General features: G+C 36.9%; 2 protein-coding genes across 2 annotated transcripts; one reads left to right on the forward strand and one right to left on the reverse strand.

Annotated features, from left to right (window-relative positions):
- Positions 1–223: 223 nt before the first annotated feature.
- On the reverse strand, positions 224–12,205 carry prlrb (prolactin receptor b). The gene is made up of 8 exons (XM_030791831.1): positions 12,202–12,205; positions 11,070–11,202; positions 9,310–9,479; positions 8,105–8,271; positions 6,983–7,124; positions 6,420–6,516; positions 4,419–4,488; positions 224–1,018 (listed from the first exon to the last, which is right to left on the reverse strand). Exons 1-8 carry the CDS (start codon positions 12,203–12,205, stop codon positions 224–226), a joined length of 1,578 nt encoding a protein of 525 aa, XP_030647691.1.
- Positions 12,206–15,754: 3,549 nt separating this feature from the next.
- malt1 (MALT paracaspase 1) lies at positions 15,755–24,993 on the forward strand. Its single transcript, XM_030791846.1, has 17 exons — positions 15,755–15,903; positions 16,037–16,203; positions 16,524–16,645; positions 17,464–17,611; positions 19,215–19,393; positions 19,808–19,904; positions 20,070–20,123; positions 20,702–20,725; positions 21,283–21,306; positions 21,477–21,680; positions 21,814–21,991; positions 22,281–22,352; positions 22,656–22,783; positions 23,008–23,157; positions 23,704–23,861; positions 24,110–24,235; positions 24,521–24,993. Exons 1-17 carry the CDS (start codon positions 15,755–15,757, stop codon positions 24,974–24,976), a joined length of 2,436 nt encoding a protein of 811 aa, XP_030647706.1. The 3' UTR covers positions 24,977–24,993.
- The last annotated feature ends 2,380 nt before the right edge of the window (positions 24,994–27,373 follow it).

Raw genomic sequence — 27,373 nt, forward strand, 5'->3', positions numbered from 1 at the left:
CAGAAAGAAGAGTTTGCTTAACTTAAGTCTTTGCAATATACATACCACCACAAGTTGGTGAATCAAACAGTTTTCCAAAAAAGAGATCCTGAATGACCAACTGCCCGATGAAGGCCAGAGCACATGAAGGAATTATATTTTAGACAGTGTTGTAGATGAAGTATGGCTAAAAAAATCAACCACCAGAACAAACTCACAAATGCAAAACAAAAGACCAACGCGCTCATGAAAACGGTACCATGGCTGTCTCCACATAGCCCTGAGGCTCCATAATGCTTTTCGTAGGAGGAACTTTCATATCCATTTTTTTAACGTTCTGGATCTGATTGGTACAACTTTCTCCATGGTGACCCTGATTAAAAACGTTACAGTCCTTTTGTAACATGATAACACTGTCGTTAACAATCCCACTGACTTTGCTGTAATCCTGTTCTTCAACTGTGGGCATCTCAATCTTGCTGTTTTGTTTCTCCTCTTCAACATCGACATAACCTGGGTTTCCAGCAGGTTTGATGTTGATTTTTTCATCAGTGTTACATTTTTTATTACAATTTGATTGAGGGTTGATTGTATTTTGGTCCAGATGGTTATTAGGATGATGGACGACTTGGCTTAGATGAATTCCTTGTTGAGACCATTCAAGGGTGCTGTAGTGGTTGTGGGCTCTTTGTAGGATGGATATGTCTCCAGGTCTTGTTTTTGTACCCTTAGAGATATAGTGAAGTTTGTCGCAAGTGTCTTTAGGGAGTTGTCCTTGGAGAAGTTGTCCAATATTCTCACTTTGGGAGCCGCTCATTTCTGTTTGACTTCTTCCCATGATTGGTTTGGAGCTGCTGCAGACGTCCTGTGCAGAATCTGAAGAAATTTTCTGAATCTGCTTTTCCTGTGGTCTTTTGCAAATCAAGTCCTCCTCGCTGTCATACACCACCAGACATTCCACCAGGCAGTCAGAGTTCTGCACTGTTGGAGGGAAACTTTGTGTGATCAGGGCACTGAATATCTCCTCAGGCTTCCCATTCTGTTAATGAAAGTGTTGAGAAGTTACTATGGAAACCGTGTTCTCACACCTACAAAACATGCATACTTAATGTGAAACTGGAGAATTTTCACAGAAATGACTTGCTTGTTAACTGTACTTGTGCATCATTCTATACTAGAAAAGAAATAGTTTGATCCAAAAAAAAAAAAAAAGGAAAAAAATTGCCACACAGCCCTGTTTATATTCTCAAAGCTCACTCAGGTATAATATGAATTTAAAGGCTTCAAAGATCCAAGTTAGAAACTAATATTAAGGCACCAGCTACATCTTACGGCATGATAAATAACGTTTAATGGTACTGAAATTTCCAGACATTGCATTGAGCGACTGAGAATTTTTGCATTTTTGTCAAAATGTATGGACAATCTATGATTGCAAAATACTTTTATCACCTAGTTTTACATGTCACTCAGATGACTAACTCTGCCATGCCACATGTTTCCATCTAAACAAATCAAGTGAATCTAGTTTGTCTTCATTATGTTCTATGAACAGAACATACATTTGTGGATGAAATGTAATCATTTCATTTAAGTTCAATTTATTTGCCTTGCTTTGAATCCTAATGTTTGTCTTTGGTAGGCGTAAGTCTAGTCAGATGAACTATTGCATTGTCTGTCTTACTAGTATCAGTCTTGTTGAATGAATTAATGAGACATTTGTTAGTTTTACTAATGTAAGTCCTTCATTTTGAACTAATGCATGCCACTCAAGCTCAGCTTCGTTCACGAACGGGTGTTTCGGGTCTGTGTCTTCCCTTCACTTGTCACATAACCACTGCGAAGGCTCAGTGTAGGAATGACTGATTTATTCACGACTCATAACTATGGGTCTTTGGGTCCTGACTCTCTCGTTCACGTGTCACATGGCTGCTGCGCAGGCTCAGTGTAGGAATGACTGAGTCATTCACCCATCATAACTATTGGTCTTCGGGTCTTTTGTTCATTATTCACATGGTTATAGCAGCGACATGACCAATTCTATTATAACTGGTGAGGAGAGCTATCTAACGTTTGCTGGATAGCTAACATTAGCTATGTAGCTATTGAATGGATGTTTAATTTGCCCTTCCGTTGGAACGAGTTCATACACTACAGATCTTCAATGACCAGGCAGGCTAAAGTGAACAGCTATCGTAGAATTTTTTTATTGATAAGGGCAGCACTCTAGTACGGGCAAATTAAGCAATCAGTCATTTCATCTGAATAACTCAGTAGGCTATGGTCCAAAAGGTTGTTTAGGAACTTAACAAAAGTGAATTTGTGTATTATATTTTAGCAATCGAAGGAAACCACATTGCTCTTAGTGTTTGAGAACCATCTTTCTGTCATCACTCAAATGACAGCTACAGTGCCACACTAGTTCCAATGAATGAAAGATTTGAAAAAAGATTTGTTCATTTTACTGAACAAGATTCAAAGATCCGAGTCAGTAAAAATATCCGAACTTCATATCATTAGTGGTGAGCTGGGTCACTTTAATAGTGACAATAGTGCTTTTACTCTCTTGGTAACAGACCTTTTAGTTAGCTCCAACATACACCAGAAAACAACTCTTTTAACTTACTTGCATGGTGGGAGGGGAGTACATCTTTAATGAAGACAATTACATTCGCGGTAAACACTTAATGTTAAAACTGTTACAAGTATTAATTAGTGCAACACAAAGACTAAACGATAAACAATACACATACACTTCTACTAGACAGAAAAGGGAAACATAAACTGAACAATACTATGGTTGGGTATTGTTTGGGTTTTTCTGATACCGGTGCTAAAACGATACTTCTAAACCGGTGCCGGTGCCTAAACGGTGCCGGTGTCTAAACGGTGCCTGAAACGATACTTTTCTAAAAAAGCACAAAACGAAGATCAACGGCATTAAAGAACGGCTTTTTTTATTTCTAAGGCAAATTTGAACTTCAAATTGAACAATATATTAACTTAGCAATTTAAATGTATAAATATAAATAAATAACACTTAACAAATTTACATACCAAATTCACATAATAAATAAAACCTTACCCAACTACATTAATTTAACACTAAATAACAGTTACAGTAATATTAACAGCAAAATAAATTTTGTGTTGAAATTCCTCGTATTCTACAAACTCCAGCCTCAAACATAAGCAATTCTTTTGCAGAAGTATTATCATATTTGATAAGTTGACATATCCCTCTGCTTTCAAGTGTATCCCATGCGTCACAAGATGCTTTATGAACAGATGGCTGCATTTCAAGATACTGGCATCACTATAGGTGTGTCTTTAGCTTTAGTAAAGCTTCATTGAATTTTGTGAGTTATGTTACCAACTTTTAAGCACTCATTTAGTAAGTCAAGTTAAACCATTTACCACTTACTTTTTAATTAACTTCTATGTTTCACTCTGTAAATACAGTTAGGTTGATAACATTAGCTATACAGCTAGCGATTGTATTGTCTGCATTGCTAATAAAGAAGTGACATTAATGAGACTGATTTTCTCTATTTATGTATTCCACAAAAATGAGAACATTCGTGCGATGAATTTTAATACTAAGTGTTACTTCAGCATACAATGTCTAATTACCATTTGTGACCGTAGGCTGTGGGGACCACTCAGACCTAATCACATATTTGTGACCGTAGGCATCAAGGTAGCTACTACTAATAGTAGGCGTCTGCTGCCATCAGAGCAAGCGTAATGTTTACTAGCATTGGCACATGACGTGCAGTGATGCTTCTGTTGCCTATAACGTCCGATTCGGAACGCCAGAGGGCAAATATTTCAATTGACAGCTCAGGCATTTAAGCAGCACCGAAATCTGCGTTGCAATTCGGTCCAGTAGATACCGATTGTATGGGAGCCGGATTTCGGTACCCAACCCTAAACAATAACGAACTGGGTCTAAACAACAGTCCATCGCCCCAAGACATGCTGGGAAGCTCCGCCCATCTACCGGGGGTATGGAGTATGCGCAGTAGCTAGCAATAATTGTGTCATTGATCCAAAGTAATTCATCCTCCTTAAATCAATATATGTTGATCTAGTTCATCAGAATTTTAGTTGCTTGACATTAAACAAACAAGAATCATGTAACAAACATAAACAAAATACATTCATATTTTACAAACATATTTCTATTTAGATAATAAAACAAATGCCTTTCTTGAGTTTTTTGAGTGTAGAGTACAGTGTTCATCTGGGAACTATGGAACACTTGTGAACTACTACTTTGATTATTTTTGCATTATAAATCGGCCCTTAAGTAAAACACACATTCATTTCCATATCATTAACACAAACATTTGCTAACAGCCACACAAAGCATTCACTGTTAATTATGATTGCATTTTTTGCCCCACTTTCTTAAGACTTTGCATGATTTACTGTACCTTCAACAGCTGCGCATCAAAGCCTCGGATCTTTGGTGCAGGAACAGGGGGCAGTAGACAGTACTTAAAACTTGACAGACAGAAAATAAAACAATAGATTTACTGTCATGCAATATAAAAATGATCACCAAGCTGAATTTAACAAGTAATGAAATATGCACAAGTTCAGTAATATATTACTCTTAGTGATGTGTTCATTGTTGAAGGCATCTTGTGTGAATGAAAACACTATATCTGCATTGGGGATTTGTCAGAGCTGATTTTCTATATTACACATATGACTTTGAGCTGATTCAAAACTGTGCCTAAGCATATAGTAGCAGAGGTTTTAGTTACCTGCCAATCAACTGTTTTAAGTAATTAGTACACTTTAAGCTAGAGCAAGTTAAGACCCGCTATATAGGGTTGGGTACCAAAACCCGGTGCAAATATTGCACCGGTTCGCATACGATGGGTATCTACCGGACCGAATCAAACGCAGATTTCGGTGCCTAATTTCGGTGCCACTTAAATGTCTGAGCTGTCGACTGAAACATTTGCCCTCTGGTGCTGTGAAACTTCACGTGCCATCGCTAGTTAACGTTACACTTGCTCTGATGGCAGCAGACGCCTACCGTAAGATAGCTAACTTGACGCCTATGGTCACAAATATGTGATTAGGTCTGAGTGGTCCCCACAGCATACGGTCACAAATGTGTGATTTTGGTAATTAGACATTGTATGCTGACATAACAATGGGTACTAAACTTCATCGCGCGAATGTTCTGATTTCTGTGGAATATTCCATGAGTAGAGAAAATGAATCTCATTAATGTCACTTCTTACAATGCAGACAATACAATCGAAGCTGTATAGCTAAACTTATCAACATAACTTTATTTACAAAGTGAAACACAGGCCTACACATTCATCAAAAAGTAAACGATACATGGTTTAACTTGACTTACTAAACGAATGCTTAAAAGTTGGTAACATAACTCATTAAATTCAGTGAAACTTTACTAAAGCTAAAAACGCACCTGTAGAAACGCCAGTTCACATACCTTGCCAGAAATATGTCTCCGAGGCTGCACTGAACCATAGCAAAACGTAAGTAAACATGGCTGCGCCCATGGTTAATATTGACAACAGGGGCTTAACATAACGACTTGCAACAGTGTTTAGCTTCACGGCAATCAGATTTCTTCCTACAAAAGTGATAACCATAAAACGGTATTTTGAATTCAAGGAATTTAACGGAATTTAATTTAAACAGAATGGAACTTCATTTTAGAATGCTGGCAACTCACGTGCAAAAAAACCTCGTTCTGGGACGACCGTTGCCGTTTGAAAGAACGTCTGGCGTCAAAAGGTTAAACATGGTTAAAATGCCTAAAGCCAGACGTTCTGAAGTGTGGCTGTATTCCACCAAGACGTGCAACAAATGCGTAAAAACAATTGCGTGTAAAGGCGGGAACACGCCTTAATGAAGCATGTGGCGACGCACGGAATACACTTGAAAACAGAATGATCAAATTATCGTTTCTGCAAAAGAATTGCTGAAGTTTGAATTTGGAGTTTGTAGAATACGAAGAATTCCAATACAAAATTTAATTTGTTCTTATTATTACGGTAACTGTTATTTAGTGTTAAATTATCGTAGTTGGGTTAGGCTTTATTTGTTACGTGAATTTGTTATGTAGCCTAAATTTGTTAAGTGTTTTGTAGGCCAATTTATTTATATTTATATATTTAAGATTCAGTTAATATATTGTTCAGTCTGAAGTTCAAATTTGCCTTGGAAATTAAAAAACGCCTTCGTTTTGTACTTTTTTTAAAGTATTGCTTCAGGCACCGTTTAGGCACCGACACCGGCACCGGTTTAAAAGTATCCTTTTAGCACCGGTATCGGAAAAACCTCAAACGATACCCAACCCTACCCGCCAACATGTTTAGGTCAATCAGTTTCAACCAAATAATGTTTTACTCTTGAAAAGAACAGTGCATGAGGTTGGAGTTTACCGTTTCCTCTTAATGGTGAGAACTGCAACAGTTACCACAAAAATGAAAGCTGTGACTATGGCAATGATAATCTGAATAGATGTTTCCTGATGAACATCTGTAAAGCCAAAATAAAACACATGTGAGGTAGAGACCAAAATCTGTGTTCATTCCCACATAACTAAGATTGTCTTCAACCTAATCAACCTAAAGAGAACCATAAGATCCTCAAAAGTCTATCTTTGTGTGTTTCTTTCTTCCTTTCTTTATCTCTTTATTTCTCTCTGCACTTGCATTATCCTCCCATGAAACATTTTGACAATGTGCAATTTCCAAATCCAAATTCATTCTTTAATTAAGCATACATATGTGAAACAATGTCTGAATAAGCTGACAATGAAGGTTCATCACAAATAAAAAATGTACAAAATAACTAAACTGCTTTGCTAGCCATCACCAGTCCCAGTGACCTACCACTGCATTTTGTGTGCACTCGAGAAAAATACAGTTAAAGTCCTAGAAAATAGAAAAAAAATCTCACTGAGTAAAATCAGTTTTAAATTTTAATGATGTAATGGTCTTACAGTGTGGCACTTCAATGAAAGTCGGGGTGCTCCACTCACTCCAGCGGCCTGCATCCAGTCTGCAGCGCACTTGCACCACATAGACCTCTCCTGAGAGGAGACTGTACACAATGAACTCTCTCTTTTTGTCAGTGTCATAATCCTATGGTATGATCAGAAAGGATATAATCATGAAGCATATCCAGACAGAACAGATACAAAGCAGGATTGAGGTCAAGTCCTAATTAAAACGAAATTTTATTGCTAATTTCTTTTTTCCCTTTTTTTTCCATTTTAATTGCTGTTGAATGAATTTACATTTGTCTTGAGAATACAGAACAGGAAGTTCTGGAATTATAGGAAATAAAATTCCATTAAATTCTACAGCCAAGAGAGGAGTCCTCTCTCATGATTAAAATATACAACATTTTATTATGGCTAACCTGTTTAAATCTGGTTTTGATTAAAATCTTACATCAAAAGTTAGCAAAGAGGCAACACTAAGATAAAAGGCCTCGGATTTACATTAATTATTTCGTCTTAACTTTAGATATTAAAACCTGTAAACTGGATTAAAATATATAAAAATATGTATCAAACGTCTGAATGTACAAATACTGTATATCTGAGGAAGTAGCTTTAAAAAAAGCCAAACTGTGTCTACAGTGTGATCACCCTATTCATAAATGATTGTTTACTTGAACTGTAACTGATAATCTCATTCATGAATTGACCCCAATCCTTGCACAAACAACTTAAGGTGTGAGCTCTATAGTAAATCACCTGAAGTTCATTGACAGTTACACTCAGCTGCTATTCCGTCAGGTAAGCCTATGCGCTTTCTGAGTCAGCGACATCTGGCAAGACAAATTATTCTAATATCCGTTTGAAGCCTGTGTTTGTTTTAGTCCGTCTAAAAGTATCTATGTCCTTTTAATGCATGTCACTTATGTGCAGGCGACGCTTTGCGCATGAATACAAGTATGTCATGTATTCTAATGTAGCATGCAACATATTTTTCACACCATGCAAGCTACCGTCAGACTGCAAAAAAGTCTCAGAATGTAGGGTATATGACAGTATTTGGGATCCTGCAAAGACAGCATAGAATATTGTTTCTGTTCAAGCGAACTTTAAACAAACCTCTGTTTTGTTAGCCTTCTCTTGTGTTATTCGGAGTTCATACTTGACTGTTATCCATCCGAAACGAGTATCGGCATCATGCGGGGGCTCCCACTGGATAACAAAATATGGGTTGCTTTCTGCTTCCTTCATAGTCACGGTCACATTCTCTGGAGCGTGAGGCTGTACTGTTGGGTGAGGGTTTAGCCATTAAGTAATAAATAACCCATTAGAACAACAAAACTAATGATTGAATAGCCTATTAGCTGAACTCCATTTAGGTGACCAAATAAGTGGGTAAACAGACCAAAACCTGAAAGTCTGCCGAACATTCTGAAAGCGTAAACCTTGCCGGGATAATCAGTAATTTTCCGTTCGTGTGTTGGTATCGTTTGTATTCAAGCTGATGGCAGAATTTCAAATGTTGTAAAGGACCAGTGAGAGATGACAGTCATCTCGACATTTTCTTCTTTAACTAGCTCTTCATGGTTGTACGCTCTCTGCTATCAAGTACGTAGGTTGACAGCCATTTAAATTACTAAACCAATAGCCTTTAAAACACTCATTCAAGAAAATTTAAGACAATGTCGACCGTTCAACTCACATGGAATAGGTTGCATTCATTAATAAAAATAGCTTTCAGTTGTGACGTCGAACTTTGATCCCAGAAAAAAGAATTTGCCTTCGCTGTCAAAAGTGATACTATGCTATAGGCCCTATGACAGGGACGACATTTGATACTCGCTTTGAGTTCCACAGTATGTGGGACACAACCTGTTCATCCTCATTCTATTCAGATTCTGTTTGTCACTTACTACACTTCTCTAACAATGAGTACTTTTCCATTTTGTCCAGATCACACTTTTGTTATTCACATGGTAAATGGGCGCCAGAATGCCCCAATAAGCACAACTAAATGTAAGCATTCACGAAAGTCCAGGCCTGAAATGTCGGGAGATATGAGATAACAGAATAACGTTTAACAGAATAACAAAATAATAATTAATTGTGGTAAAAAGAGAAATAGACTATCAATAATCAGATATAACATGAAATTGTTATCTGTGCTAAAGCAGTGATATGTATATGCTTGAACTGGATGTTGTTGGTTAGAATGACTAACATGTTTATGCTCACAAGGTTATTCATCAACTAGTATAACACTTGCTTAAAATCTTATGTAACTTTTGAAAAATTACCATATCTAACAATATAATATCACTTACCAATATCCATTACGTCCACTTCCACGGGGTCAGAAAAAGTGGTACCGCGAGCATTGGAGGCCACAACAGTTAGGTTATAGCTAACCCAAATAGATGTGTGGCCTTTATCAAAGAAGCAGGAGTTTTTTCCTGCTGTGTCATAATCTGGACATTCATGGATATCTGGAGAACTGGAATAAAACATAGACATTCAGTTCGAGACTTCATGTGACTTAAAAAGCATCAAGTTATATTTAACATTTCATTCCAGAAACAATGAACTAAAACAAGCTTCACCAAAGCTTGTTATCGTTTTATCCAAAAAAGTTGTCTCACAGATGTGGAAAGGCAACATTTTGTATGCTGAAATGGCATTATAATATCAGAATTATGCCACTAAACTAAAGTGCATACCACATATACCACTGCTTTTGTTCCCAGACACGTATACAAACAACACTGAAGATAATGCATAACCTACTCTATTCTTAATAAAACTGAATGTGTACTGCATAATGATAGTCATGAAGTGTTGTTTTTTAATTACTCTACACAAATAATAAGGAGTCAGTGTTTGTCTTTCTGGTGTCTGGAATTAAAACAGACAAATGAAGACCAGGAAATGTTTAAAAGCCTCATTCAAAGAAAATCACATGCACAGGAAAGATCCCACCGCAATGGTTTCAAATGTCACAATGGAATTTTTTGTTTGTTTTTTGTTTTTGCTTGTTTGTTTGTTTGAATGCTCCATCTGTTTCAAAATCAGTTTATCATACAAATCCACAGAATGTAAAAATATAGAAATATAAATATAGAAATATAAATGAATATAATTTACCACATAAATGATTTGGTTTTACAGTCAGAGGCACTATTATACTAAAATATAATAAAGTCCAGTAGATGATAACTTCTGAAGCAATCTCACAATGATAACATTTCAAACGGATCATTTTTCATTGCCAAACAATCACAATATAGATTGAGCTCTAATGCTTACAATGTTGTATAATTTTTATTTGTATGTGCATGGTGAAGCTGCACACTTTTCTCTGAGGAAAGGTATACCCACATTTCAAAATGAAGATTTATAAAAACTGAGAATCTAAAAAAAAAAATTCTAGGGGCTTTATGACGTAGAAAACTGAACAGAGACTGTAAACAACTGTAACAACATAGCTGTCATTAAGAACCATGCTTTTCATGTTGGTTGGTTTCCTGGATTGGGGAATAAAGAATAAATCTTCACTGATATTGTTAATCCTTCACTGCCAGACAAACCCAGGATGCTGAAGGCAGTCAGTATGACCCTGACTACACAATACACTATCCTGTGGGATATTAAGTTACTGTGAAACCAGACAAAAGGACTAGTTCCATGTTTCTTTTGTTAAAACATTGTCCTCAGAGTTATACAGTGGTGCAAACCACATTCACCATCAGTGTTTAGACATCAAATAATGCTCATCAAAATCAACAACCATTATTTATTGTTATGTCAAAATATGAAGCCATTACGAGGGTTTGGAATTTTATGACATTTTAAACTCCATGTAAGGCATACACCTTTCAGTAGCTTAATTTAACAATAGTCAATGTATTGCATCTGCAAAACTGATAAAAAGTCTACCTTGATGTAGCATGACAAGACAGAACTTAGAGCCTGTGAATTGATTTTTGCCACATACTACACACTAAACACTTCATATTCCTTAAATTACAAAAAAAAATTGCTTGAATAGCCTAAAATAGACTGAAAGGTAAACTGGAAGCCCTCTTACTTCTCTTTCCTGTAGAACAGCCGATGTTTAGTAGACTGTCCATCAGAGGACCCTGGTGCCCACCAACAAGTAAAAGTTTCCTTATCTGGTGAACGGCATCCTGTTATTTTGGGCTTTCCTGGGGCAGAGAAACCTAACAGGAAAAATAACACATTAATAATAAAGATCTGGGAATATGGTAACAAGAGACATTTGCCATACGGTCCATCTAAAGGATATTCGCTTGTAATTATCAACTATTGACAAATTGGTAACAACCACGAAATCAACATAGCTAGGTGTTTATCCGTACAATATGTCAAAGATTTACCCAATTGTTTTCTGCACAAAAATGATTAACAGTAATATAAATAATACAAACAACACATAAGAACTGTAATGTCATAGCCTGTATTGCGTAACTAATCATCCGTGTGTAAGCAGTGAAAAAACGAAGGGCAAAAGTTGACACTGAAACTATAGACAATTCACTCACAGGTGCTGCTGGGGGTCCAAGAAAGAAAAACTAAAACCGTAAGAATCTGTCTTCCATTTCTCCACATCTTGTCTCAGCCCCCACTGTAAAAAGATTAGACAGCACGAGTTACCTTCCCTATGTAAAAAGGCCAACATAGACGTGAGCATTGTTTTTGCATGAAACATCACTTTCATAGTGGAAAACAAGCACTTCGTTTGTATAAACACAACTGATTCCTACAAGGATTACGATGAATGGTTTTGGTATGCTTGATTTCAAAGACAAATCACTGTAAACAGGAAAAATAAGTAAAATATCGTGTTTAAAAATTTACGCAGACTATAGCACAGTGCTAACCTGATAAACCACACAATAGCTATATTCTTGAATATTAAATATCACACATATTCCAAAAACGTAATCAAAAGCCAGACTTGTAAAAGCCCCAATTATATATTCTAGAATGTGAGCTTTGTCATTTCCTTAAACAGTGTCAAAGTGACACATTTTGTAAAATCGAGCTGAAGGACTTAGACGTATACAAAGCAAAGAAATAATGCAGTGGTGACATGCTGCACCTGAGGTGCAAGGTTAAGTGACAACAGAAATATATCAATTGAAAATGAATAAATGTTATAAAACAGCTTGTTTTAAATGGATTTTTTTTTTACCAACCCATGACCGCAGGCTGACAGTTGTTTAACTCAAATTGGATAAAATCCATTAAACTGCTCTCCCTTCACTTTCTTCTCTCAAAATGAAACATGGCACATGATGAAAGTGTTGGTTTAGTTTACTTGTTGCTATACTGACAGACAACATGCATGTGAACAAGTGATCATAAATTCTTATTTGGTGCACTGACAGACCATAATAACCTCTTCTTGTTGTTTTGTTCTATCATGGAAATGTACAAGGTTGTATATGAGAAGGCAAAGGAAAGGGAGGTGTGGCAAGTGGAGGTACGGTGAGGTGGGTCAGTGGAAAGTTACCGAATAAGCTGGAAGGAGAACAGACAATGTGCTTGGATGAAAAACAGAGATTTTAAGATGACAATTTCCAGCAGAGACAGAGGCATTTTTTTTATTATTATTATTACTTACGGTTCCATTGCCATGACTAATTATGCCTGAACATGTGTACTAGTCAAATATCAGTTTGTATTCTGCATTCATAACATTCAGCTACTATTTGTAGTAATTCTGACTGGCTCATAAACAGTTTGACCTGAACAACTCAACAAAATAAATCAAATAGAAAGAGTTAGATAAAAAGAATGATAAGACATCACATGACTTATGAGGAAGAGGGACAAGTCCACACAGGAAGTCTTGAACTTTCACAATCTCATCAGTTAAAGCCATTGAAGACTATTTTGAGATGTCAATATAGTCATTTATCTTGAATGACACACATTGTAAGTGCTTGGGAAAGGAGAAGTGGGTTAAAGTCCACCTACTGTGGGCTGTTAAGAAACAGTATTCCCTTCTATTTTGGGCATAAACTTTAAAACACTTATGATTCATTCAAATTGATAAGACATGGCCCAAAACAATACAGCAAGATAATAAAATTCGACAAACTGAAAGATGAAAGGGGTGCATGTGTGACAGCTCCTGTTTAATCCCAAATAATAATGAGATTGTTTGTAATTCCCTTCCATTTCATTATAAAAGTTAATACATAGATAAACCACCATTAGACACATATTAGACATTTAGACTAGTAATAGGAAAATTACATTTAGATTTGAGATATCCTGCAATTGCTACAACATATCTGAGTCCACTGGCCCGTCATAAACAAACAAACAAACAAGCAAACAAAGAAAGAAACAAACAAACAATTTAAAAGATGTCGAAAATACATACATCTCTTTAAAATTTCAGTCAGAGCTTAATTTAACTTCGTGCAGCTGATCTCTTTTAGAATTGCGCCAGCCACTAAATGCAAGCGTAATGTTTTCGCATATGTTTACACAATAGGTTTATACCCACCAGAACCTCTATTGATACGAATGGAATATGAACATAAATGCTTTAATGCATCATTTGCCTGATATTGCCCACATTTGCTTGACTGCTTATGCAGAACTGATAACAGAAGAGAGATATTCGTCCTTCCAGCGGTGCTCATTCCACGGAGCAATCCCTCATTCCTCCAAAAAACCGTACATATCAGTCATACTTGTTGCACTTATTTACTTGTACCTGGTTTGCCATCACATGGCATCAGAATGCCTCTCAATAAACAGTCAGATTTTAAATTACGTTTAAGTTACGTTTCAGGCTGCCATATCCCTAACACAAGCGTAAAGATTTCATTACATTCTTCATATTACTTGAAACAATACCTTGGTTTTTTATTGGCTACTAGGCTACTACACAAGGTGTTAAATATTTACACATTACACATAAAACATAGTTTGTGAAAACCTGAATTGTAAATAAGATGTTTGTGGTTTTTCATGCGTTATTACAAGTCTACGACACCAGACATTAAACTAAACGCATTTTCAGCACGTCACAAGAACGCATCTAAACGTACAGACGACAACAGCATATGAGCAACCGTGCATCTGCTGTTAAGAATTCAGCATTGAATTCACCATAGTATGCCAAATTATTAACATTTACACGAAGGACACAGAGCAAACCAAGCACAAACACATACGCGAAGTCTCAAACCGAAAACCCTTGGACAGGCACTTCACAAAATGAAAGATTTGCGTAATGTTTGTTTAAACTCACCTGGATAGAAGCGTTGACTGTGAACAAAAATCCTCGAATTGAGACTACACCTGTCGCCTCTCCATTGTACGTCAGGGATATATGTGCTACATATCTGCGTGCTTTGAAAATGAATATTTTACAGAACGAACGGAGTACACAAACTCCCTACTCGTCCTTAAACGAGGAAGTGCGATATGCCAGAGAGACTACCTGTTGAAACCACTGTAATCTGCAATTACAGCTCCTTAAGGAGTGGCGTGTGGTGTGACGTTAGGTCCTCCTGCAGAAGGCCTAGAGTTTTCCTGAGAGATTGCGTTTCATTTAAGACAGGTATAGCATATGAACGCAGAGCATTCAGATAGATCGTGATTACTGTATATACACACACACACACACACACACACACACACATATATATATATATATCTCATCACTTGTTGATTTGTTCATTAAGTTAAAAACTGTGAGCTGATTGGTCGTGCAACTTTTCACACATAAGAACTACTCACTGGCCGATGTCTTTAACACAACTACTGACTTTTTCAAAATAATAGAGGGCTTAAGGTTTTGCACATGTACAAAATATCAGCTCTGTAATGTTAAAGCATTAACTTAATTGTGGCTAAAAAATAATTTTCAGAAGCTCAACGACATGATTATTTAATATTCCCTAACCTGGTAACGCTCATGAAAGAAATATCAACAATAAATAATCACTAGCCAGCTATGTCACGATTCCAAATTCCAAAACATCAGTCGCCAAACTGAATTCACTAGTTTATTGTATGGTATTCCGTGTATGGTTTAAAAAATGTTTAAGTAGGCTGAAGCACTGTGCTATCTTTAATCCAAAATGGCGATGATTACTTGATAACAAGATGGTCAGGTTTATTGATAATTTCATTACAAAAGGATAAGAATGCAACTTGTTAATACTTTAAACGTTGTGTGTCGAGGACTTCCGTCCTAGAATGTAAAACAAATCTTGCGGTGAAAAGAGACACACCTTCCTAGTTATTTCAGGAAGTAGATATCGATATCGACAGTGTTGCTACATGCACAAATAAGAAGTGGGCTTCCCCTTCTTGAGCTGTATTACGAAAGCGGATAAATGGACGACTTTCGGAAGGATAGCTACATATGTGCACCATCGTATACGTTATCAGTAGGGTGTCCAGGTTGTAATATTTTTATATAAAAACCGTACAAACCACAGCATTCGCTCTGTTATGACTAGGCCTACTCTTTGATAAGTAAGTTCTGCATCACTCTCATTATAATCGTTGCGCCGCTGATTTTCACCTTTACGCGCTTCTAGACATCTGGAAGTATATGAGTCAAGTCTGTCGTTCAGTGTATTTAGAGATCCACTTTTTTTCACATTTCTCGTCTGCTTGCAGGTTTGGGTCTGAACTGGGATGCAAATGTATCGGAAGTGAAAGTCCATAGAGAACACCAGCTTTCGGAGTGCCTTGAATTATAGTCATTTTCCCATCATGTCAGATCTGCACGACAACTCTTTGAACATAAGTTTTCTAAAAGAATCTGTATTGAAAAGACTCTGTGAGTTACTCGATAAAGCCAACAGTAAAGGATGGCGTAAACTGGGAGAGATTGTGAATGGTGATAAGCGTTTCAAAGTGAGGTAAGAAATATTTACGTTCTGAAAATCTCATGGAAAATAGCTCTGAACACACTGCTTGCTTGTCGCTTTTTCTGCTAAAACAGACGAACCCCCCCCCCCCCCCCCCTTTTTTTTTTTTTGTTGCATGTTACAGTGTGAGTGATATGGAGATGTGTTCACTGAAAGTCCTAGATGTGGAGGGCAGTCCCTCGCGCTCTCTTTTACGACTTATGGGTGACAGGGGCTGTTCGGTGGGAGATCTCATGGAGTTCCTACAAGTTATGGGTCACAGTGAAGCCCTACAGTGTCTCAAAACACCAAGTAATGTATCTTTTTATGTCTCATTCAGTCTCTTTAAGTTTACTTATGGTGCTTAATTTAAACAAATGACAAATACAACTGAAATAATGAAACTGGTAATTATTAGCTTGTCATGACATTAGGACTTGCGTGAATCCAACTTAAAATTAAGTAACCATAATATCAGTTGCACCAGAGGGAAAATGGCCCCAGCGCATTGTTCAATATATTTATTCATTGCTAAACTGTCACAGTAGACAGCTGCAACAAAACATTTGTATATTTGTTTGGAGAAGAGTTTTAAGTCATGCTCCTGTTTTACTTAAAATCCATACAAACAGGTATTCAAATCTTAGTTCATCCACAATCTGTATCTGTCATTTTGGGCCACAATGTTCGACTCAGCTGCCATGCTGTGGGTAACTCCACTGTGCAGTACCAGTGGTTCAAGACAAAGGAAGAGGTAAATATTTAAATAACCTTTTCAAAACCAATGATAGTGATGTTTTTTCGCTGACTGCATTCATGCATTATGAAAAGCCATGTTTTAGAACCTTATGTTTGCTTTAGCACCTCAAAACATAAATATTTATTTCTGTCTGATCTGAAATACACTCCTAGAATAGTTTCTTTTTATTCACAACAAGTGAAATTTCTAGAAAACTGTAATAGTGTTGACAAATGAGGTAGGATCACCGGCCAAACATTTGAGCAAATACTCAATCTAAAATTAAAGTCTTCATATTCAATTTATACCATGGCGTGGTTAAATATTCTGTTTTTATTGGTCATTTTGGGTCCCAGGGGAATTCAATGTCACAAAATGGTAAAACATTATGATGGGTACCCACTCACCATCTGTGCAAGGAGGAAATACATTAATGTCCCTTTAAAAACAACCAAACCAAACTGATATCAGTGATTTTTGGGTCAGAGAGCATGTATGTTTTTTTTTTTCATTACCAATATATGGTTAACCTTTACATATGTAATAATGTCTGTGGTTAAATGTTATTGGCCTGTAATTTTACATAGTGTGGAAATGCCAGTTGATGTGCTAGTTGACAAATCTGGAAAGCTAGCAATACTACAATATTACAGCCTCCTCTGGATCACATTTACATCAAATCTGTTGATGTTTATTTTGACATAGCTGCAGTCCATTTTCAGTGTATTTCTTAAAACTATACTTGTTTGTTTGCATATGCCAGGTGTTATCGTTTATTACACGATTTTAACTGACACTTTGTTGAAAAAATGCTCTCATACCTTATTTTCCAGGTGCCCAACAGTTCGTCCCCTGATCTGGTGTTTAGTCCTGTCCAGCTAAAAGATGCTGGCTACTACATCTGTAGAGTGAACTGTGGAGACTCCTTTCAGTTTAGCCATTGGGCTCAAATTGACGTTTTGGATGCCACACTGAGATACAGTGAGCCATGTTGTGTTTTCTGCTCTTTTGTTTAATTGTGCACATGTAGAATAGTGCACTACTTATTACAATTACAGTTCAAAATCTTATGAACTTTAAAGAAGCGCTGATAATAGGATAAAGCTAAAAACCAAATGAAATGGTAAAAGGAGAGGAGAAAACTTCTTAATAAAAGAAGAGCAATCAAAAACACATTCCCTACCTTCCTATTTAACCTTAACCAAGAGTTAATAGAGAGGGCAACGAAAAATAAACAGGTTTTTATTTGGCAAAGCCTATGTTTTTAAACATTTTGAACAGTTGAATTATCAGTACTGCCTCCTTTGCAGTAAGTTAAAGTCTCTCAAATTCAGAGCTACCTCAAGAAGTGAAAGACAGTTTCTAGGAATTGTTCATTCATTCATTTTCTAAGCCGCTTATCCTAATTAGGGTTGCGGGGGTGCTGGAGACTATTCCAGCGCTCATTGGGCGAAAGGAATTAAACTTCCCAAGTTCATTAGAGCCTGACATCAGGATCTTTGTTTTATATCAGTAAAAAGTAATGCTATTTAGTGCAATTACATCAGAGTATAGAATAAATCTAATAGCTAATGTGATACAATAAATAGATTTTACAATACACACTAAACAACACAGTGATTATATGAATATTGTATAGCAAAGGAATTATACTTTGCAAGAATATCTGTTCATGGTGGTTGTGTCTTGCACAGGACATGGTCTACCACCAGACCTGATCCACAGCTTGAATGGCTTTAGTTATTAGTCAGCACGCAAAAGTCATGTGCCACTGTTGCAGATACCCTAAGCACACATTGTGTTGTCATTCACACTGTTCACACAGGAATTTCTTTAGAACTTCACAAACTAAGTGGTAGTTTGGGATAGCTGCTAATCCCCACTGAGTGGAAAGCTTATATTACAGTCATTTTTTTTTTACAGTCTGTCAGTTGCGAACCTAACCTGATCTAAAACCGTTTTTGATGACTGAGGAGGACTTTTTATGCCTCAAGAAAGAAAAAAGAAGCAGAAAAAGACATGTATTCAGTTAATTCAGCCTTTAACTATATGAGTGCTTCATTAATAATAGCCGGTACTTCTTGCTGTTACACTGAACTGAAGGAGTGCAGTCAAGTGATTCATTCTCAAATAACAATTAAAGTACAGTAAGGATTCTAATCCCAGTTGCTGTATGACTCATTTTATGAGCTGGATGGTTGCCAAGTTACATTCTGTAGATAATGAATCTCACTGGTTATGTGAGAACAATAGTCCAGTTCCCTTCCAGAATTGCATAAACCCTTGAGGAATGTTCACATAAAATTATGTGTCAAAAAGTTGGTGTGCTTTGTTTATGCCATGGAGCTTAATAACAAAACATAATAACACTGATGGTCATATTTTAATTAATTGATTCATTTATTTATTCACACTCTGGTTGCTTTTAGGGAATGTGATAGGGCCTGCATACAGCATACTTTATTATATGTGAAATCTTTATCCCGTTGAGTTGATTTCTCAATGTGTTTGTAATGCACATGTTACTGGTAATTTTATGAGTGAAACCACTCTAATTTTGTGATTTTTCATTTCTCTTTGGTAGGTTTGATGTCACTGTTCAGTGAGAGCAGACTGAAAGTGGTAATCCAGCCTCAGGCTCAGAGACTGCTGGAAGGGGATTCCCTCTATCTTGAGTGTGGTGCTGTGGGCAGACCTCTCCCCCGATACCAGTGGCACAGGAACGGAATTCCTCTTAAGAACGCCACCAAGAGGAAACTCACGGTCAGAAAGGATAAAAAAAGAGCCAGCATCCTTTAAGATGTTTTTTTTTTGTGTGTTGAAAATGGCTATATAGATCTATATAAATAGATCTATGTGTATATATATATATATATAACTGACCTTGTGGAACAGAAAAAGTAGTCACTGAGTGTATTGGGTAAGGCCTCTATTGTAATGCAGCTCTTTGTTCAGTCCTGGCATGTTTACCACTCAAGAGAAACACACTGATTGTGGGAGGTGGCAGGCTGCTAAACCATTTTTTTCCCGTACAGCCTAATACTGCCTAAGGACATTGTTGTCGAATGGAGAGGGCATGTTGGTAACCCTGCTGATGGTTTATCACAGTTGGTGAATGTTTTTCAGTGTGGCACAGTAAAATAATGACTTTTGTTCTGGACGATTGAATTACCACAGATACCATATTTGATGTCCGAACACCAGGGAAGGTATCGCTGCGAGATCACGTGTAATGATGAACGGACATGGAGCAACGAAGTAAATGTCATTGTCGGTACGTCACAACTCTCTTCACCTGATCAGTGAGGGGTTGAGGTTTTTTGAGATTACAAAGGAGACCTACATTTTGCACAGTACTGTTTCCAGTAATTTCTGGAAATCCTAGAATTTCTGTTAGAAATCCTATATAATAATAAATAATCCCTCATGTCATGTTCAATGAAAGGATCACGGATAACATTCAAGATTTCTGAGGCAATGGAATGCTCTGAAGGTATACTTTTGGAGCCCCTGGTCTATTTCATTTGGTTGTCTAATCAATTCTCAGGTTCTGTGACTGGTTGCATGCTAGTTGTATTGCATGGATGGTATTTGCCTCATACAAGATCCTATGATACAACATCTTTTTCTTTTCACTCTCTTGGGTTCTTATTCATCTTGTTGTCGCTTCTGGTTTAATTGTGCTAACATTCATTAAATGGAATGCATTCTGAATAGCTACACTTAAGCATAACTATACCTTATGTCCATATTTCATGACAAAACATGGCTTAGAAATCAGATTTATTGATGGGCGGCTTAATTTTTTCCATTTTTTTTTATCGCTTTACCTGTTGCATGTGATTTAGACACCATTTCATTTTCTTTAGTTTAATCTGCATTAATACTGAAATACCTCTATTGATGTCTGTCTGCAGTTAATCTCTGATTCATGTTTGTTTTCCCCTTTGTTGTGATTATTATTTTCCTGCATGTTATGAAAAGTGCCATTACTATTACACTGGTTGAGGCCATTTGAGATTACTTGCACTATTTTATTTGAAATAATAATATTTATGTTTGCTTCTTTAGATGATATTGTTGCCATTGAACAAAGTAAGTGGTCATGTTTTACTTATTCATATCAGTTTTTATTTAAGAAAAAGTGTGTGTGTGAACATAAAGATTTCTTTGTAATTTCTCATAATGCACCAAGTCTGCATAAATGAGTTGGTTGTATGTATGAAGAGAACAAATTCAGTGTTGCTTCTCAACATGCGCCAAGTCTCCAAAAATAGTTTTGCATGGTGGAAGCAATAACTGAAATTCTGAGTGTTTAAATAAGTAAGATTAAATAACTACCATTTCTACATAACTGCTCTGCAATTATTCCATTCATTGTAAATTGCAGCACTGGTATGGAGAAAGTTGTAATTGGAAATATTCTTTTAAATTGTCTTTTGCACATTTTTATCTTTGAATCTTCACTGTTGACACTGACAAACAAAAGACAAACAATCTGATTAATATACATTTTTATGGAGTGTAAAAACTGAATTTCTTATAGGAACCAATTTGGATGTCTCAGATTTATCAGCTAACAATGATGTACCCATAGAGGAGAATTAAGTTTTAATAATAAGTTATTTCTGTTTTATGATTTTCAGCCTCAGGTAACAGTCAAGAGAAGCCATACGGTATGATGATCAAATTAAACTCTTAAGCTACAGCTGTAGTCTTTATTGGTTTCTTACTCATTGTAATTTGCATAGTTACTTAAACTAAAACTAAAAAAAATTGTGCTGGACCACTATGAGACTAAAAAATAACTATATACCTCCTTTTCTCTTTATTTATTGCACCATAGCAACAGACAAAGTGGCTCTGCTAATTGGCAATATGTCATATCAGTACCACCCCCAGCTGAAAGCACCCATGGTAGATGTTTATGACCTTACCAACTTGTTACGACAGCTCAACTTTAAGGTGGTGTCCTTGCTTGATCTTACCGAGTCTGAAATGAGAAATGCTGTGGAAGAATTTCTGTCCCTTCTTCACAAAGGCGTTTATGGTATGCTAATCTGGTGGAGCTGGAAGACTAATTTCGGCATAAAATTATGTAAAATAATGCATTTGTTATCCATTAAAGTTCATCTTTATGTTTATCTTCATAATAACATAGAAATCGCTGATCTTTATTTCAGGTTTGTTGTATTATGCTGGGCATGGTTATGAAAACTATGGTAACAGTTTCATGGTGCCAGTCGATGCCCCAAATCCATACCGCTCAGCCAACTGCCTGTGTGTGCAGAGCATTCTGAAATTAATGCAGGAGAAGGAGACAGGTCTAAATGTATTCCTGCTGGATATGTGTAGGAAAAGGTAGGTGGCGTAAAGAAACCTTTTTCTTATTTTAAGTCAACTTTTAATTCAGTCATTTTAGAACAGTATCAATGCACACACACAGACACACACACACACACACACACACACACAAACCAACACACTGATACATGTTTGTACATTAAGCTACGATTTAAGTGTGCAATTTCTACTTGAACAAGTTGTCAGTATTCTAATGTAAGCCAAAATACCAAAGCCAGAATTGAACTGATATTTCTGATGTGAATTTCTATTAATTCCTATTACTGCGTATGAATTATTGTTTCAGAAACATTCATGATGAAGCCACTCCAAATGTGGTACTGCAAGTTACAGCTAACATTGTTTTTGGATATGCCACGTAAGTCTGCTTAATTTGCTAATTCTGTGAAATGAGTATTACTTTTTAATATCTGAATTATTCATGAATACTCCTCACTAATAACTGTTCCTGATTATTTATTAAACATCTTAGTAAATAAAGTATGAAGTATCCAGAAGTATACAATCCATGCTTTACATCAACATTTGATCTTGCCATTGTAAACTTTGTTGTATAGCATGTGCAAAGATTTACATTATCACTTGACATTTTCCAAATGCAGTCATTCACAAAAGGAAATATTTTCCCTTCATTGTGTATCTGAATCAATATTGTCTGAAGTTGCCAAGATGCTGAAGCCTTTGAACTAAGCTCAAGTGGATTCACCAACGGTGTATTCATCAAATTCCTCAAAAGACGACTTCTGGAGGATGAGAAAATCACTGTTCTTCTCGACAGAGTAGCTGAGGGCAAGGAGCAACTTTTATTATCATTATTATTATGTCGTTGTTGTCACTGATTACAATAATGTGACAATAATTTGGATATACATATGCCGAGATAATGGACATAAGGTTAATTCCTTATGAATAAATTTATGAAATGAGTATAATTTAAAGATTAATGTTTGATGGTGAACTTTTGGTGTTAAATCACTGGGCTTACTTTTCCATCATTGTTATGGTGTTTCCAGATATGGGCCAGTTTGACCCAACCAAAGGGAAGCAGGCTCTGGAGATTCGGAGCAGTCTGTCAGAGAGACGGTCACTCACTGATCCCATTCTGCATGGAGACTGTACAGACGTGGCCCAAGCGCAGCACCTGCTGTGGGCCAAAGCTCATGGTAACCTCATCTCTCCAAATCAACAATTTATTATAACCTGCAGATAAAAGAAAGAAATGTGTAACAAAAACCGCCATCATACTTTGATTCAAGCCACAGACTCTGTGAAGTTCTCTAGAACATTCTGCGCTTGAATTTGATTTGATTTACTGTAGATGAAATTTGATTCACAGTTCTTTCTAATAGTGCATATTGGTTTTGATGGAGATGTTTGTTTAATGTTTGCCATCCTCATTTGCAATACAATACGCAACTTGCCTTCAGCTGCTGGAGATTTGTTTTGTAAAGTCACTCACAAATGCATCATTATGTTTATATATGGCCCGCCATTTAGTCAAGTATTGATTTCAAATTTCATTAGCTGAAATCTGTCTGTTTAATTTAAATGAGTGTAATCAATGAGACACAGAAATGTCTGAAAGGGATAAGTCTTTGCGCTTTGGCAGAGCTCTCTCATGGATTTGTGAAATGTCAGGTTTACAGAACCTATTCTCTTTGTTAAATGAACAGAGAGATATACGGTCAAACTTCTGTATGTCGTTCCAGAACTTCCCGAAAGCATGCTCCTTGATTTTGACTGTGGGGTGCAGATTAAGATGGGTTTTGCTGCAGAGTTCTCTAACGTGTTGGTCATCTATACCAGCATTGTGAAGAAACCGGAGGAGATGTCTTCCTGCCAAGCTCATGTCACCAACCTATCACTGGTTAGAACCTCTGTGCTGTTACCGTGGAGATGAGCAAGGCAGTAACATTGCCAGGAGCTCAGAGTTAAATACAAGCTAAAAGAGATTTCTTTTTAAAGAGCACAATACTGTCTCTGAACTCACTCTATTGTCTTGTTTCTAATTCTTGTCTATGATGCACTATTGGCTGGAGAAACGAATTAATGGGTCCAGTAGCAATGTACACCACTGTCACAAATAAGTAATGAATTTGTTTTTGTGTTGTTCAGGACCTGGATGTTGATCCAAAGCTGATGAATAAGGAGACTCCAGAGGAAACAGGCAGCTACCTGCTCTCCAGAAGTCTACCACAGCACTGCCTCTACACACGGATAAGCTCTTTGCAAAAACTAAGAGTAAGATTAGCACCTCAGATTAATAATTTTTTTATGATTTCATTTCACCATTATATAAGTGACACTGGCTCAGTCGGCAGTGATGTTCCAGTTTTGTATGGTCTGCAGTAACGTATAAATCCTATTAGGTCATAACAGAAGCTAATGTTTATATTATTGTTATTGCACATACATATGAAGTCAGACTCTGTATTTGACAGAGCTTGCAGCACATACGACTTGAGGCATATTTTTGCGACATGCACAGGGCCATTTTTTTGACTGACATTTTCTCTATCTGTACAGGAGACGTTGGTTTTCACTGTGTGCCTGCAGGCCAAGTACACAGCTCTCGATGACCTTGTACACTGGACCACTGAGGTGAATATTGGCAAACCACTGATTGCCAAATTGGATCTGCACCGGAACGCAAGACGTAACAGCTGCCAACAAACGTGTCACATGCCTCACAGCCCTTCTCATAGTCCCAGCCACAGCCCCGGAGCAGACCGCATGTATCAGCAGGATCCTTGCTTCCCCCAGCAGTATACTAACACCTACTTGAATGTCTATGAACCGTCACATGGTGCAACTGGTGGTTATGCCCATGTCACGCCGCATGACAACTATTTGCTCCAGTATGACCACGTTCCGTATCTGCCTTACGCTGCCCCTCCCAGCATGCCTATTGAAACCACAGATGACATTGATGATATGCAAAATGACTTTATGAATAGTTTGCAGCTTTTTAACCAACATTAGGTCTTGTGAGTGAGAATTATTCATGGAAGGAAATGAAATGAGATATAATAGGTTGTGATGGAATGACTGCCAGCCTCAGAAAAAAAGGATCAAACTTAGCATACCTCAATAACTTATAGCTTTCTAATAACATAAAGACTTGAATGGAGGGCATGATCACAGAAAGGTACTATCTCATAACAGTGCTTTAGGGGGTGGGAAGGTGACTTGTAAGGCAATAATCTGGTGTCCAAAACCATCCTTGCTAATCATCTGCTCACTTATGCTACATTTTATCTGTAGTATATAAGATCATAATCTATGATCCATTATTATGTTGTAGCTGAGCCATTGGCTGTCTCTACCATAAATCAAAAAGAGCGGATAGAATTGTGGATAGAAACAAATGAATGGAGTAGTCATGTGCTAGCTGTGAAACTGACGCAGAGGAGAAGGATCATACCCCCCTTTTACAAGAGAGGACTGGTGTTGAAAATCAGTGAATTTGTTTAATTACCTGTAAAACTGACTGTATGATCAAAACAGTATGAGAATTGCAATATTACTCAGCTGTTGTTCTATCGCGTTTGACTCCTGTGATGTAGTAATGTATTTCATTCAGTACCGGTGTGTCTCACTATGTGACTGAATGTTTACTCACAACATCATCAGAATTCTCATTATCACATGTCTGCCTTGAATGTTCAAGATGAAATAAAAGAATTTAGTGAATTAAAAAAAAAAACTGTTAAGGAGGTTTTGTAAAAATGAATTTGTTATGACTGATATTGCACCACTTTCTAAAGCTACTTGTTTGAATTTCATGATTTTCAACATATTGTGAATGCTGTAGATCAACCAGAGAAGCTTCATCAGCTTCTGCTGTGAGATCCAGGCCTGTACCAGCTCCTGTGACAACCTAGAAATTAATCTTGAATTTATTGTATTGTTCTTTGTTTGGAAAAGGCTCTTATTGTTTCAATTTAGTATCCATAAGTTCCAAAATTGTTCTTTTCAGGAGATAACTAGGTTCTGTGACAGAACATTGTCGCAACAAAATAGGATATAGCTATTCTTTTTCTGTGTATAGTCTGTTTGTTGGTTTAACACCGACTCTACTGTATTGAAAGCTAAAGCAAACACAAACACCCTGTTACTGTATAAAAATATATTAATATCTCACAGCTATCTGACTGAGAGGAATCTGGTATGATCTACTGCACTGTAAATGTGTTTGCATTGGGAATCATGCCCATAAAATTATAGTTTTGACAATAAGGAAGGCTTTCACTGGTATGAATTAGATTGTAATGTAGACCCATCAGAGTAAGAACCTTGAACCAGTTGCTGGCCTTTCCATTGTTAACCTTTAAATATACTCACTTCATTAAAAAAAAAATAAATAAAGACAAAAACAAAAAAGAACTTGCTGTTGGACACTGAAAACTGATTTTCCTCGTAAACAGAGGAACATCCTACTGTATTACACCTCAAGAGCAGTATGTCCTGTAGGACATATGTCTCTGACACAACTGTTTTTTTTTTTGTTTGTTTGGGTTTTTTTTGCTTGTTGTGGATCTTAATATATTTTTTGTATGATTCGGCTTGTATTTTTTCACAGTGTTCTATTTTAGTCTATGGCCAAGATTTTAAAATTACCTGAAAATCTTTGAAAACTTATTGATATAGCATTTAATAGATGAAAGCCTTCTCTATAATTACTGATGAGCTGTTTTTGCTTGTAATCATAATCATAAGTAGAGTAACAGAAAACAGAATTATTTTCCCCCTTTGTTAGATTTATATTGTAGATGTATAACTCTCCTTGAGGCACAAAAGATAATCAGCAGCCAAGCCATAATGCTCAGCTTTCTTTATCTCTTACACTTATTGCGGTAGCTTCCGGTGTGTGCACTGCTTCCTCTGTGCACCCTAGGTTGTTTTTTTGTATTAATTTGCCTGCACGCTAGAAAACCTACTGATGTACTCCCCTCCCCCACTCCCTCTCACTGTCTTTCTCTCTCCATCTGTCTCTCTCTCTCTCTCTCTCTCTCTCTCTCTCTCTCTCTCTCTCTCTAGAGAGTGGGAGGACTGTAAATCCTAATTTCAAACTGGAAATCTCACTTCACACCTCCTGTATTGGTGACTGTGACATTGTTGGGTATTTGCTCAGACGATGCTGTGCTCATCTGTCTTTTTTTCTTTTTTTTTTTCCTTTGCTCATGATTAATTTACTGCCTCACACCGCAGGGAGATCTCGTTGCTGCGTCACCATGGTTCTGATCAAGAGGAGGAGGCAGGGCTTCTGGGGAGGTTGTGTATGGGTTACAGGAAACATCCGAGGGCCTGTACCTAAAGAAGAGACGGAGGAAGGGGAGAGCACGCTTTGTATCTGAACTAGATCTACCCAACATAAGC

Source organism: Chanos chanos, chromosome 14 (genome assembly GCF_902362185.1).
Source record: "Chanos chanos chromosome 14, fChaCha1.1, whole genome shotgun sequence".
Classification (NCBI taxonomy): Eukaryota; Metazoa; Chordata; class Actinopteri; order Gonorynchiformes; family Chanidae; genus Chanos; species Chanos chanos.